Raw genomic sequence first — 12456 nt, 5'->3', positions numbered from 1 at the left:
GAGGAGCAGGGCTGCAGGAGGAGCAGGGCTGCAGGAGGAGCAGGGCTGCAGGACGAGCAGGGCTGCAGGACGAGCAGGGCTGCAGGACGAGCAGGGCTGCAGGACGAGCAGGGCTGCAGGACGAGTAGGGCTGCAGGAGCAGGGCTGCAGGAGGAGCAGGGCTGCAGGAGGAGCAGGGCTGCAGGAGGAGCAGGGCAGCAGGAGCAGGGCAGCAGGAGCAGGGCTGTGCTCGGGCAGGGCTGCAGGAGGAGCAGGGCTGCAGGAGGAGCAGGGCTGCAGGAGGAGCAGGGCTGCAGGAGGAGCAGGGCTGCAGGAGGAGCAGGGCTGCAGCAGGAGCAGGGCTGCAGCAGGAGCAGGGCTGCAGCAGGAGCAGGGCTGCAGCAGGAGCAGGGCAGCAGGAGCAGGGCAGCAGGAGCAGGGCTGGGCCCCGGGCTCCCAAAGCCTCCCGCAGCATTCCTGCTGCCTTGCTGCCTCCCGCGCCAGCGACTCCAACTGCGAGCAGTGAGTAAGGACTTGGGAACCCAGAGCATTTTTGGGCTCTGGGCCCAATCCTGCTTCCAGAGAAGTTAATTGGAATTTTTTCCTTCTAAAAAAGGGAGAGCAATCAGAAGTGCGCAGCTTAGTCCCGCAAGGCCCGGCGCTGCTGAGCGTGGTGTGCGAGGCCGGGCAGGGATGGGCTGCGGGCAGCCGGAGCCCCCGGGGGTCCGGGATGCGCTCCCGAGGCTGCCGGGGGACCGGGATGCGCTCCCGAGGCTGCCGGGGGTCCGGGATGCGCTCCCGAGGCTGCCGGGGGACCGGGATGCGCTCCCGAGGCTGCCGGGGGACCGGGGGTCCGGGATGCGCTCCCGAGGCTGCCGGAGCCCGGCGCTGCAGCGGCGTTATCTGCACTGCGGTGACAGCACCCGGCGCCAGGAGATAAGCTTCTCCTTTAGATGGAAGGGAATTTCTGAGGGAGCACGTGGAGTTTGCTGTGTCGGCTGGTGTAGATGTGCCCAGGGCAGGGAGCTCGGAGCCCCGGGCGCTGCAGCAGGCACATGTGCCAGCCTTCCCGAGCGGGGTGCCAGGCTGGGGCACAGCAGCAGCAGCAGCAGCAGCAGCAGCAGCAGCAGCCCTGCACTGGCCGCAGAAAGGAGCTGCTGGCAGAGGGGCTGTGCGGGGCACCCGCCCTTCCTCTTCCTCGCCGCTCCCAAGGGCCGCTCCTGGGATTTCAGAGCTGCTCCGGCTGCCAGGGAAGGAAGGTCCCGTCAGCTGCACGCACTGATAAACACGGCACGGCCTTCTGGGGAGAAAGAACTCTCCTCTCCTCCTCTCTGACCCTCTGAAGCCTGGAATAAAATCCAAACAAAAACGTTGATGCCGGTGTGTGGAAGAGTTTATTAGTGCCTGGGCAGCATGCTGGACTTTGTGTGGCCACCTCTGCTTTTCAGTGAGCTCTGATACTCTTTACCTATAATTTTATATGGGAATCCTCCCATGCTCCAAATATAGGCACAACTTCAGTGGACTTTGAGTCTTCTTTCAAGCAGTGAAAAATCAAAGGTAGTGAGTCTGTATTCCTGATAATGTAACTATGTATTTTTCAGCTTTTTTTGATGTGTAGCAGTTAAGGGAGTGCAGGTACTTGCTGTGGTGCTGGAGCTTTGCAGGCTGCTGGCAAGGAAGTCCCTGGGCAGATCTCTTTGCTGCTTATCACTGTTTTATTGAGCTCCTGTATTTATGTGCAAATATATTCAATAAATAAATCTTTAATGATGTGATTTTTGTTGTGAAAAGTAGACACAGCTCCGTTCGATTCTTCTAATTAAATACAGCTAATGGTGGGACAGAAATACAAGCATCTGAACTTCTTTCATTAACTTTTCCACATGACTGCCAAAATTATTGCTTTGGATTTGGTTTGGTTCCTACAACTTCTGAGCATTCTGTCTTTAATCACCATTTTTATAAAAGCTGGGTTTTCTTAAGTCATTTCAGAAGCTGTTTTCCAAATATCCCACGTTTTTTGTGTAAGAGCAGGAATTTAAACTTTCATTCTTGGTGTTTGAAAATGGCTTTTAGAGGTAGGAGGGAAAATACAAAGAGAATAGTAATCTTTTGAGGTTTTTCATTGTGTTTAATTTGTGTTTAATGAGGCTTTCATTGTGTTTAATTTGGGTAGCTTGCTATATTAATGAAAAAGGGGACACCTTGAGGAGAGCCCAAGTAGAGGATGGAGTATTCCATGTGAGAAATGCTATGGGACAGTGTCAGTGGCAGCAGTGGTGTCACACAGGGAGCAGCCCAGGAGCCCCTTTGTGACTTGTCCCCCAAAGCTCTGCTGCCTGAGGTTGTGTGCACTGGGCTGTTAGAGGCCTCTTCCTCATGGTTATTGTTAGCAGGATTGGAAATGAACAAGCGGAACAATATACTAAAGCAAGTATAGCAATAGACAGGATTAACAACTTGTCTCAAAGATATTTTTCACTTCTTTCCTAAAATAAAAGTCATGCAGTTTTTATTACTTCTTTTTAATAGCAGTGACTAATTTGGAGCTTTTGCTTGCTATATGAAGGCACGTGTATTTGTTTAGTTTGAGTGAGATTGGTCACGATCCAAAATTAATCACATCAGAAGTGTTTCTGTGCTGCTAAGCACTGTATATGTAGGGATCTCTATTAAGTCAAGGAAGGCAGCTCCTAAACTGGTTTAGTTTTGTTGTGTGTGGAAAAATAATTTCATATTTAGAGTATAACAGTCATCTCTGATACCTCAGATGGTGGCAGAGCAGAGAGAATTAAAAATCCCATTCTCTGTGGTTTAGATTCTTATGTAACTGCTGAAATAGATTATATAGATTTGTTGTATCTTCTGAGAAGCTGTACAAATTTTTATTATCCTGGAAGGATGTGATTATAAACATAAATTAAATGTAAGGCCAGAATGAATCAAAGCATGGGAAGTGCTCTATTTTGGATCTGAGATTCCCTGAGAAACAGCCAGCTGTGAATGCAAATGCAGTGGGCTGTGTCTCCTGTCTCCCAGCAGATGCTGGAGTGTTTTCCAGGGCTGTCCTTGCCGTGTTGGTGACTGGAGTTGGGTGGTGGCTCCCTGCTCCCGGTGTCCCCAGCACGGCAGCACTGCCAGCTGTGGTGCTGTGTGGTTTCAGAGCTGTGGGACTGGGGTGCCACTGGCCGTGCTGCAGAGCCTGGTTTGCCCCTTGGGCAGCAGTCCTTCGGTCCACTGAAGTGCTCTGAGGACTCTGCTGTCCCTCATTATTCCCGTGTACCTTGCTGCTCCCTGGGGAGGAGCAGGTGATTGTCCCTGCACCGCCACAGCTCGCCGTGGCTGAGCTGAGCAGTTCTCAGATCTGCTGCAAGCAGAACTCGGTGCAATGAGTTCCTCATCAGCTGGACTCAACATCCCTCTTTGGTTGTCCTCAAGTCAGATGCAGGATGAAGCAATCCATAATTACCATAGCTCCAATGGGCCCGGCTGGCAGTGTGCCTGTTATGCAGCAGGCAGAGAGCAGCAAGGTGTCCCCCGTGGAATCGTGTCCCACTGAGGTCCTCGTGTCCTCAGGGCCAGGAGAGCTGCTGGCATTGGCACTGGGAGCAGAACAACACACCAGCATGGAGCAGGTGACAGGAATGGCCTCTTTTCTTCCTGGTAATTGGGTTCAGATTTAATCTTGCTAGTTAATTTGATGTGTGCAGGGATGTGGTGGCTGCATCCAGACTCCTGGCTCAAAATTATTGTCCTAATGAAGTGGTTGTCATGTGAACGGGCAAGAACTTTGAAATGTGGAGTTTTTGCTGTGGGTGAAGGTGGGAGGGGTGGCCCAGCCAGGGATGAGTTTGTGAGGCCAAGGGGAGAAGCTTATTGTGTGGAGGAAGTGCTGCTATTACTAAATCAATAATGTTAGTAGTGGCCATGTGTATGTCCTGATCAATCAGGTGCTGACTGCAGTGGTCTCTTAGGACTCCTTTTTTCCCCCTGCTTTATCCAGCTGTCTCAGGGGAAGAAAAAGCCACCCTTTGCACCAGGGCCACATGGCAGCTGCATTAGGAAGGGAAGTGGAAACCTGAGCAGTAAAATAAGGTGCTGGTCTGTTTTCCCTTCGGTGCAGGAGATGTTCAGGCATCAGACCCGCAGGAAGCCAGGGTTGGTGCCTGCTGCACCTCTCACCAGTGAGAGGTCACTTCTCCCTGAAACCATCAGCATCAGCTGAATTTGGTGTCAGAGGGAAGCAGTTCCTTCCCTTGCTGAGTCATGGACGTGGCTTTTTTTCTGCAGGGATTCTTATTATGGATGATGCTAATCATCATGTTTTATATAAATTCACACTCACACGTGCAGCTAGAAATCACCTGTCACTATGGGACAGTTTCTGCCTCTTAGCTACTGCTGCAGGTGCCCCCCAGCTCTGAATCTCGCTGGTGGGACTCACGCTGGGGTTTGTCATGTGGCTGTTCTGGAGGACAGCACCCAGCACCCAGTGAGACAGGAGATGAGAGTCCCAGTGGAGCAGAGTCTGTTCAGGGGTCTGTTCACACAGCCTGTGCTGCCCTGGGGAGAGCTGGGCTGGGGGGCAGCTCCTGGGCTCACCTTGCTGCTCTCCTGCCTTGCCTGGCTTGTGTACATTTGCAGTTAATCAAACAAAATGCGCAAGAGTCGGATTAATAAATAGCTTGTAGTTTTTGGAAGGCTGTGTAGTTGATTTATTATGGCCTCTCAAATATCTTTGTATAGAAACAAGTTTAAAATTACTATTAGAACAAAAAAATAAAACTGATTTTAATAAAGCAGGTTGTATTTTTTCAATTCGGTTTGTTACTTCTTGGATTTTTAACTAAAATTACTAGATAATTTATTATCTATCTGTTATTTTTAAAGATAAGCAACTTATTTTTAGATTTGCTTGGGCAATGTCACTTCTTTTTTGGTGGAATCCCCTATGCCAGGATAATAGAGAATTTCCCATTTCTAAAATACATTAAGTGAATGTTATGGCAAAGGAATTACAGTGTGATGATGTTTTTATTGCCAGAAACAGTATTTGCAACTTCAGTGGTGGGTGGGGATGGATATGTAAATGCTTTGTAATACTTAAATTGATGAAAAGTGGATTAAAGGGAAAGTAGTCCTTTCCCATTTTGTGTCCCTGGCATAAGGTTGCAAGAACAGAGTAACAGCTTGTGTGCCACGTCCTTGTCCAGAGACAGGGACTGGCCTGTGCCTGTTCTTGCTCTTTAATACACACCCAATGCTGTCAAACTGAACCCTGTGTGTCCCTGCAGTCTCCAGTTTTGTAACAGAGATTTATATATACCCCAGGTTATTAAAAAAAACCAAAACAACAAACCAACAGCATGTTTCTTGACTTGAATATTTTTTAAATTACAGCGAGAGCAGTTAATCCATAACTGTCTGCTCCTTAAAGGAAAGAGGGTTTATGGAATTGTGGTGTAACTTTCTGATTTGAAAATAGCATTACTGTAATCTAAAGTAAGAGAGGATTGGGCTGTGGGATTTGTAGGTCAGTGCCCATGAGCTGCTGGTGGGAATTGGTTCAGTTTGATCAGGGAAATCTTGGAGCAATACCTGATTTCTGCACGTGGTTGGGACACGTAGTGTACAACATGTTGCCTCTTTTTTCATTATTTATCAAATTTTCATGAACCCAGTACACTTGGGTGTCTTAAATTCAGATGGAATGTCACAGTTAGGTGGTTCTGCTAAAACAGTTTCAGAAACTGTGAAATAGACTCAAGATAAAACCATGTCTGATGGGGATATGCTGGAGGAGCCACTGAAGTCAGTGGGAGGTTGCATCAGGCAAGTCTGTCAGAGCTAAAACAGTACAGAAAAAAGCCTTTAAAACACTAGTAGTAGTACTACTACTAAAACTATGCATATCATGCAAAATATCTGGGTCATAGAAGCAGTGTTGGCAGTTTTTTTTACAAATCTGGTGTGGCACTTAGCAGTTGAGAGCTAACATGTGCTTGTAGTTTTACCAGGCTCCAAGTCCCAGTCTGCTGGGCTGGGAAGCTGTGAAATCCAGCCCAGGGTACAGGACCTGGCAGTCCTGCTCTAGAGCTGGCTGCTCTCTGCTCCTGCCTTTGCACTCCTGTTTTTTCCTGAAATGTACAAAAGTACAAAATTGAAAGAGGAGTCATCTTGCTTTTCTGTGCTGTCCTACGGGAGCAGTGGGTGCAGCCCAGAGTGTGACAATTGGGTTCTTCAGCTGGAGTTTACTAAAGAATATTTTCTTTTATCCAACCCTGTACTGTTGTGTGACAAGATGTTAATTAGATCATTGTTTCAGCTTAATTTTGTGACAGTGTAATAATTATATCCTTCAATTGTGCCATGGGGTAATTGCTGTATCTCTTCCAAATTTTTTATTGAGATATGTTATTAGTAAACTTTGAGTTTGGCAGAGGTGTTTTGAAAATACTGTAAGGAGTCAGTAATTTTGTGTTCCTTGATTTAAAAGACAGCCATTTGGCAATTTCAAGCTTTGAGACTGCCCTGTCAGTGTAAATAGAATATTGATTTTATTCCATTTCCTATCTCATTAGAGTCATTGTCATGAGGATGAATTCACGTTGTGTAATTATCTGTTCTTGCTGACAGTTTTCATGTCATTGAGACTGGTGTTTTCAGCTTCCACTTGCTCTAAGCATAAAAATAGCATTTTTCCCTGCCATCTCCTTTGGTGCTGGGCTCTTTGCCTGCCCAGCTTTCTACATGTTTCTTTGAGAGATGTGTGTGAATTGAGATCGAGAAAACAGGGATGTCCAGCAAACCCAGCTACAGGAACAGTGAAAACAATGCCTCTTTGGGAGCAATTCTCAGTGCAGGGAGATACCTTATTTTTGTGTCAAAGACGGTAATGAGGAGCAAAAATGCATCATTAATCTGTCTGTACATTTCTTTATAGCAATAAGGGGAAGTAACAGGAGTCTCCTCTGTGTCAGATTCAATTTCTTGGACATTTCCAGATAACCCTTCCATTGATTTGTGAGGCTGTTTCTTAATCATTTTCATTGACCCAGCTCTGGATACAAATAAGTCATCTCTGAAACCCTCCTAAGGAATGACTTCTCAGTGTTATTTCTCTCTTCTGTCTCTTCTGAGAATCACTTTTTAATTTGCTTTCAATCCTTGTATCCTGATACTCAGTGAAGACAGGGTTCTGCTTTGGCCAAACCAATGTTGCAATTATTCCCAAGACAAGTAGCAAATGCTTCTGAAATTCAAAATGTGAACTTTAAAACCCACCTGTGGATCACAAGAATCTTTATTACTGACTGCTCTGCTAGGTGGGGTCTAGAAACCGTCAACCCCTAAATCAGTTTTAATTAAATGAACAATAAAAAGTTCAATCCTTTTCCTGTCCTGTCTCTGAGGTTCTCCCTCTTGATTTGTTGAAGTTGTTCCCATGTTATCAGCAGCAGCCCAAAGGAGACATCACATGGATCAGCTGGGTTTTGCAGACAGTTATCTTCCAGCATGTGAAGCTAACTGAGAACTCCTCAGTGATTGAGTATCACAAGAGAATTTCCAAGTGATGAGAAAACAGTTTATGCAGATAAAGACAGATAATTCTATGCTAACATCTTCCTTTATTTAGTGGAGATATTGAAGATAAACCTCTGGTATGACATCAGCCTTTATTTCTGCTCAAAGGCTATTTTTAAAGCTGACATTTCTGGCTGTTTTCAGGTAGACAACAAACTATAACAAAACACTTTTTCTTCAAGTAACTGTTCATACAAAATGCACATCTAGTATTCCTTTGTGTTCCCAAGATTTACCTTCGAGGCATCAGCCCCTCAGAGAAATACTTTTCTTTTTGTGGCTGGCAGCCTGAAGAAGGAAGGGTGGAATTCAGGCTCAGTTAGTGCAGTCACAAGTGTGTCACTGACATCAGCAGGAGCAGGATTTCTCTGAGTGGGTGATTGTCCAAAACCTAACAGAAAACTTATTACAAACCTGGGAGTAAAACATAGTTCAGGGAGTATTACCAGGAATATTTCTATTGTCAGTACATGTGAGCACAAAAGCTAGTTTTCATCTTTTCACTTTGGGTGCTGCCTTCATGCTCTCTTTCATTTCTTGTTAGGGGTGACTGCTTGTGTAATGAGAGTGAAATATCTTGTTTGGAAGCGGTGGCCTTTAACTTGCATTGGCTTTAGCACATAAAATGCATCAATTTGCTGCTCTAACTCTTCTTGGTGTTTGGAAAAATCAATGCTTGGTATGGATTGGTTACCAAGCTGATGAACAGGAGAAAACTCTGCTTAGAGCTGTTCCACAGCTTTGTGATAGAGCTCTTCTTGCTGGCATTGGCAGCACCCTGTCCTGAGGGCTCAGAGGGAACAAACATCCCTACCAAAACAACACAAATCATTCTGTGCAGTGCAGGAGTGATGGTGGGAGATGCAGATCCAGCTCTTGTCTGTGGAGGACAAGGTGCAGTGCACCTTGACTGAAGGCTGGGACATGTGTTTAGGCTTCCAGAAGAGCTCTGATGTGCTGGTATTCCTGCATGAGGCTGCAGGGATGCCTGGTGGATCTGGTGCACCTGCTGGCACACGGCTCCAGCAGCACATTCTCTGCTTTCAGATCTCTTGGTGCTAATCTGTCATGGCTGGGAAGTGTGGCACGCGTGCAACAACCAAACTGGTTTGCCTGGACACTTGTTACAAAACAATTTTTCAAAACCTACGAATTTTTGATATCCCAAGCTCTGAGGAGTGGTGACTGCTGGTGCAGGATGACCCCAAACTTCAGAGTTTTAGGCAGTTGAAGCAAATGAGTATCTGTGTTTACCACAAAGACACTTAGTTGTTAACTTGTGCTTGCAAGTAATTATGTAGTTGTTTGTCTCTCCCTCGCAGGGATTAAAAATGTGGCATGATTTCAAGTGTCCTGGCAAAGAACGCAGGGTGCCTGTTGTAATCTCATTAGCTCTGTTAGGTGTGTTTTCCTTCCCCTGGAGTTGGTTGTTGTGATCACTATGTCCCTAGAAAAATACTGTAGCTTTTTCTCATCTGTCGGTTTGCATCCACACTGAGAGCATCACTTCCCAGGGTGTGATTCTGGAGGCCGTGTCAGTGACCTGCATTGGAGGGTGGTGGCAAATAGGAAGGTGATGTAGCAGCATCTTTAGATAGACGGGGATGGGAATAGTCTTGTGCTTAGCGCAGGTGGAGGATGCTGTTGGGGTTGCAGTGCTGGCAGAATCCCCGTCCTGGCTGGTGTTGTCAGCGTGTCCCAGGCAGTGCCACGAGGGTCCCTCTGCTCCGTGCTCTGGGCCGGGATCCTCCGGTGGGGCAGGAGCTGTGCTTCACCGTGCTAGATTTGTATTCGCAGCTGTCACCGTGTTTCCGTGGCAGAGCTGGGCGGCTGAGTCTCGGCAAGGGAAGCCCATGCAGCCGGGCCGGGCTCCCGAGGGTTTGCGGTGGCTGCGGGGCGGCAGCACCGGGGGCAGAGCGCTCCTCCATCGGGCGGGCCCGGCGCGGGGGCCGGTGTCCCCCTCCGAGCGGGCTCAGCGTGTCTCGGGGCTGTCCTCACGCCGGCCGGGCCGACGGGGCGGTGCCGGTGCCGGTCCCGTTCGGCCGCCGGTACCGCCGGGCCGCACCCGGGGAGCCGCGGCGGGCGGTCAGGCGGCGCCGGGCCCGAGCCGCTCGGAGGGCCGGCGGGCGCTGCCGGTGCCGCTGCCGGTGCCGTTCCGGGCCGGGCTCGCTCGCCGGTACCGCCGGGCCGCACGCGCGTCCCCCGGCGGGCGCGCTCGGGGCAGCGCGGCGCGGCCGGCGTCTGACAGGCGCGACCTTTCATAAGACGGCCCCCGCCATTGGCTCCCTGCCCGGAGTGTCGCTGCAACGCTCGCCGCGATTGGCCCGCGGCGGTGCTGCCGCCCGGCCCCGCGCGGGGACGCGGCCCCGCCGCCCGCAGCCGTGAGTGCCCTGCGCGGGGCGGCGGCTCGCGGGGCGCCCGCGCCGCCCGCTCGTAACGTGTCTCTTCTCTCCACAGGTTGGTACTAAGAAGTGCCTTTCCTGACGTCGCTGCTGCTTGGGACCGCTTCTAGAGCAGCCGCTGCTTTTGCCTTGCTTGCTGCCAGCTAGACTGCGACGACAGCGCTCCGCCGCTGCCAGCCCCGCGCCCGCCGGGAGGACGGTCCGGCGCTGCTCCCCCGCCGCCGCTGCACTGTGCACTAAAGTGTGCCCCGAAGGTCAGAGCTCTGCTGCCCGAAAGCCAAGGAGAGGAGGAGAAAAAAAACCCCAGCCCAAAGCCGGTGTCGGTCGTTGCTCTAAACTGCTGCATCTGTCTATGCCAAACTAATCGATCCCGATTGCACCGCAGCGCCCGCTGCGAGCCCGCTGCCCGAGGCACCTGCCAGCCGCCGTCCCCGGGAGCAGCTCGGGAATCGCTGCCGGAGCCCGCCACCTTCCCATGCTTGCGGCGGCCGCACTCAGGACGGGATGCTGAGCGCTCGGGGCTGACCCCGGCCCGCCGCCCCGGCCTTCCCCAGCCCCGCTCACCGTGCCACGCTCTGAACTCCGGTGACACAGCTCTTCCTCCAGATTGCAGCCACCCAGTTTTACACGTACTTATTTTAAAATAGGGAGCGGGGGGGGAAAAAAAAAGTGTTCTGGAGGTGGCGCTTTCATAATTTCCAGTTTATCAGTTCAGCTACTCGTTTGCCCATTTTTATTGGAAATTTTAACTACCTGTAAAATCTAAAGATGGCTGTTAGCGTCACACCGATCCGGGACACAAAATGGCTAACGCTGGAAGTGTGTAGGGAGTTCCAAAGGGGGACTTGCTCACGACCAGACACGGAATGTAAATTTGCACACCCATCGAAAAGCTGCCAAGTTGAAAACGGACGCGTAATCGCCTGCTTTGACTCATTGAAAGTGAGTAAATATTACATTATTTTCAAGGATACGTGGTTAATGAAAGAAGCAGTTGTAGCCAGAGAAATCCTGCAGCCAAACAGGAGCAAGTGCTGGCTGCCAGCAGTGGGGTGTTTTGCTGCTCTTATTTTATTGATGCTTGGCGATTTGTGTTGCTTCTTTCCTCAGGAGAAGGGGAAGGATATAGGGAACGAAAGGAAAATACATCTGTCAGTGCTCAGATCCTCCAGTATGGCTACAGGGGCTCATTCTTCGCCTCCAAATCATTCCCTGCCTGTAGCTGGAATAAAGGGCACTTCACGTAGAAACAGCAAAGTCACTGTGAGGATTCTTTGTTTTTAATAGCACAAACCACGTAAGCAATATGCGGATTTGTTTCCATCTCATAACTACCAGTGGGTTGTTGGTGTCCCTGGACAGCTGATGGTGAACCTTAGAAGAGTGTTTTCCTCCCTGGGTTATTTAGATGTCTGTGAGCACCCTGCTTGCCTTTCTGTGCTTGGCACTGGTGTGGTTATCCCATCTTTTTCCCAAGTGCACTTGCTTTAAGGGAAGGACAGCACTTAGCAGAGGGCAAGGTGCCTCTGGACATGCAAGCATGGCAGGAGCCACATCCCAGCTAGGCTGTGGCCATAAATACAGACAGGGCTGTTGTTTCAGTGTAGCTGTGGTGTCAGTGATGTTAAATGTGCAGGTCCCAGCTCCTTCCCGTGGTTTTTCCACAATGTAAATAACCTAACGTGTAAAATACTCATATCACAAACAGTACAGAATTCATGCAGTGGAGTCATGAAAAAATCAAACCTTGGGAAGCAGAAATTTGTCTGTTGTTTTTTTCTGATGTGATTTTCTTTTGCTGGGCTCGATGCTGGGAAGGGGAGCTGAGTGTGTGGAGCTGTCTGCTGGCACACAGGGAGGGAGCTGGAGCAGCTCCTGCAGGTCCCAGCCGGGCCCGGCACAGCACGAGCAGGCAGGAAGTGACTTATGGCAGGTCTCTGTGAATCCTCAACGTCCCGAGCTCCAAAATGTGTCTTGTCTCTGCTTAGGGCACAGGGTAAAGCTTTACAGTGCTCTCAGGCCTGAAATGCCCACTCCATCACCCCCAGCCATGGCTTAATTTTCAGGTACTGGAAGGATTTGTTTCTGTGTTTGGTTTATTTTTAAATACAGCAATTACAATGCATGCAGGGTATTAATTTTAAAATGTGGAAATAAGATGTTTTTATGCATGAAGCACGTGCTGGAGGTAGGAGCAGAGCCAGGGCTACCCGTGCCAGTGGGGAGCCCCAGCTCGGTGGTGTCATCGCGAGGACGCGGTGCCACTGTGGGGATGGCGGTGCTGCCAGAGCACGGCCCGGCTCCAGAGTCCTGAGCAGGGGCTGTGACAGCCGCGGTGGCTTTGCTGGTGGCAGCAGCACCTGCGTGTCCCCGGGCTGCTTTCCCAGCAACGTGCGCCTGACCCCGCTGGCCTTGTGAGGCTGTGGCCGAAGGGCTGGACACCGGCCACTGGAGTGAGCAGGACTCCGGCCACTGGAGTGAGCAGGAC

The 12456-nt window shown here is 50.0% G+C and overlaps 1 protein-coding gene across 25 annotated transcripts in view; it reads left to right on the top strand.

Annotated features, from left to right (window-relative positions):
- Positions 1 to 12456, top strand: part of MBNL1 (muscleblind like splicing regulator 1) — a 69263-nt gene that overhangs the window by 8596 nt on the left and 48211 nt on the right. For 18 of the 25 annotated variants that reach the window (XR_004498724.1, XR_004498727.1, XR_004498725.1 and 15 more), the window contains exon 2: positions 10024 to 10910. The exons of the other annotated variants lie outside the window; for them this stretch is intronic. Coding sequence is in view for 9 of the 18 variants with exons in the window: in XM_015637520.2 (XP_015493006.1) it covers positions 10737 to 10910 (174 nt within the window). In the remaining 9 variants the exon portion in view is untranslated. The remainder of the gene's footprint in view (positions 1 to 10023; positions 10911 to 12456) is intronic. 25 annotated transcript variants of the gene reach the window in all.

The sequence above is a fragment of the Parus major genome, chromosome 9 (assembly GCF_001522545.3).
Source record: "Parus major isolate Abel chromosome 9, Parus_major1.1, whole genome shotgun sequence".
In the NCBI taxonomy this organism is placed as follows: Eukaryota; Metazoa; Chordata; class Aves; order Passeriformes; family Paridae; genus Parus; species Parus major.
This window is presented reverse-complemented; position numbering and strand designations above follow the sequence as displayed.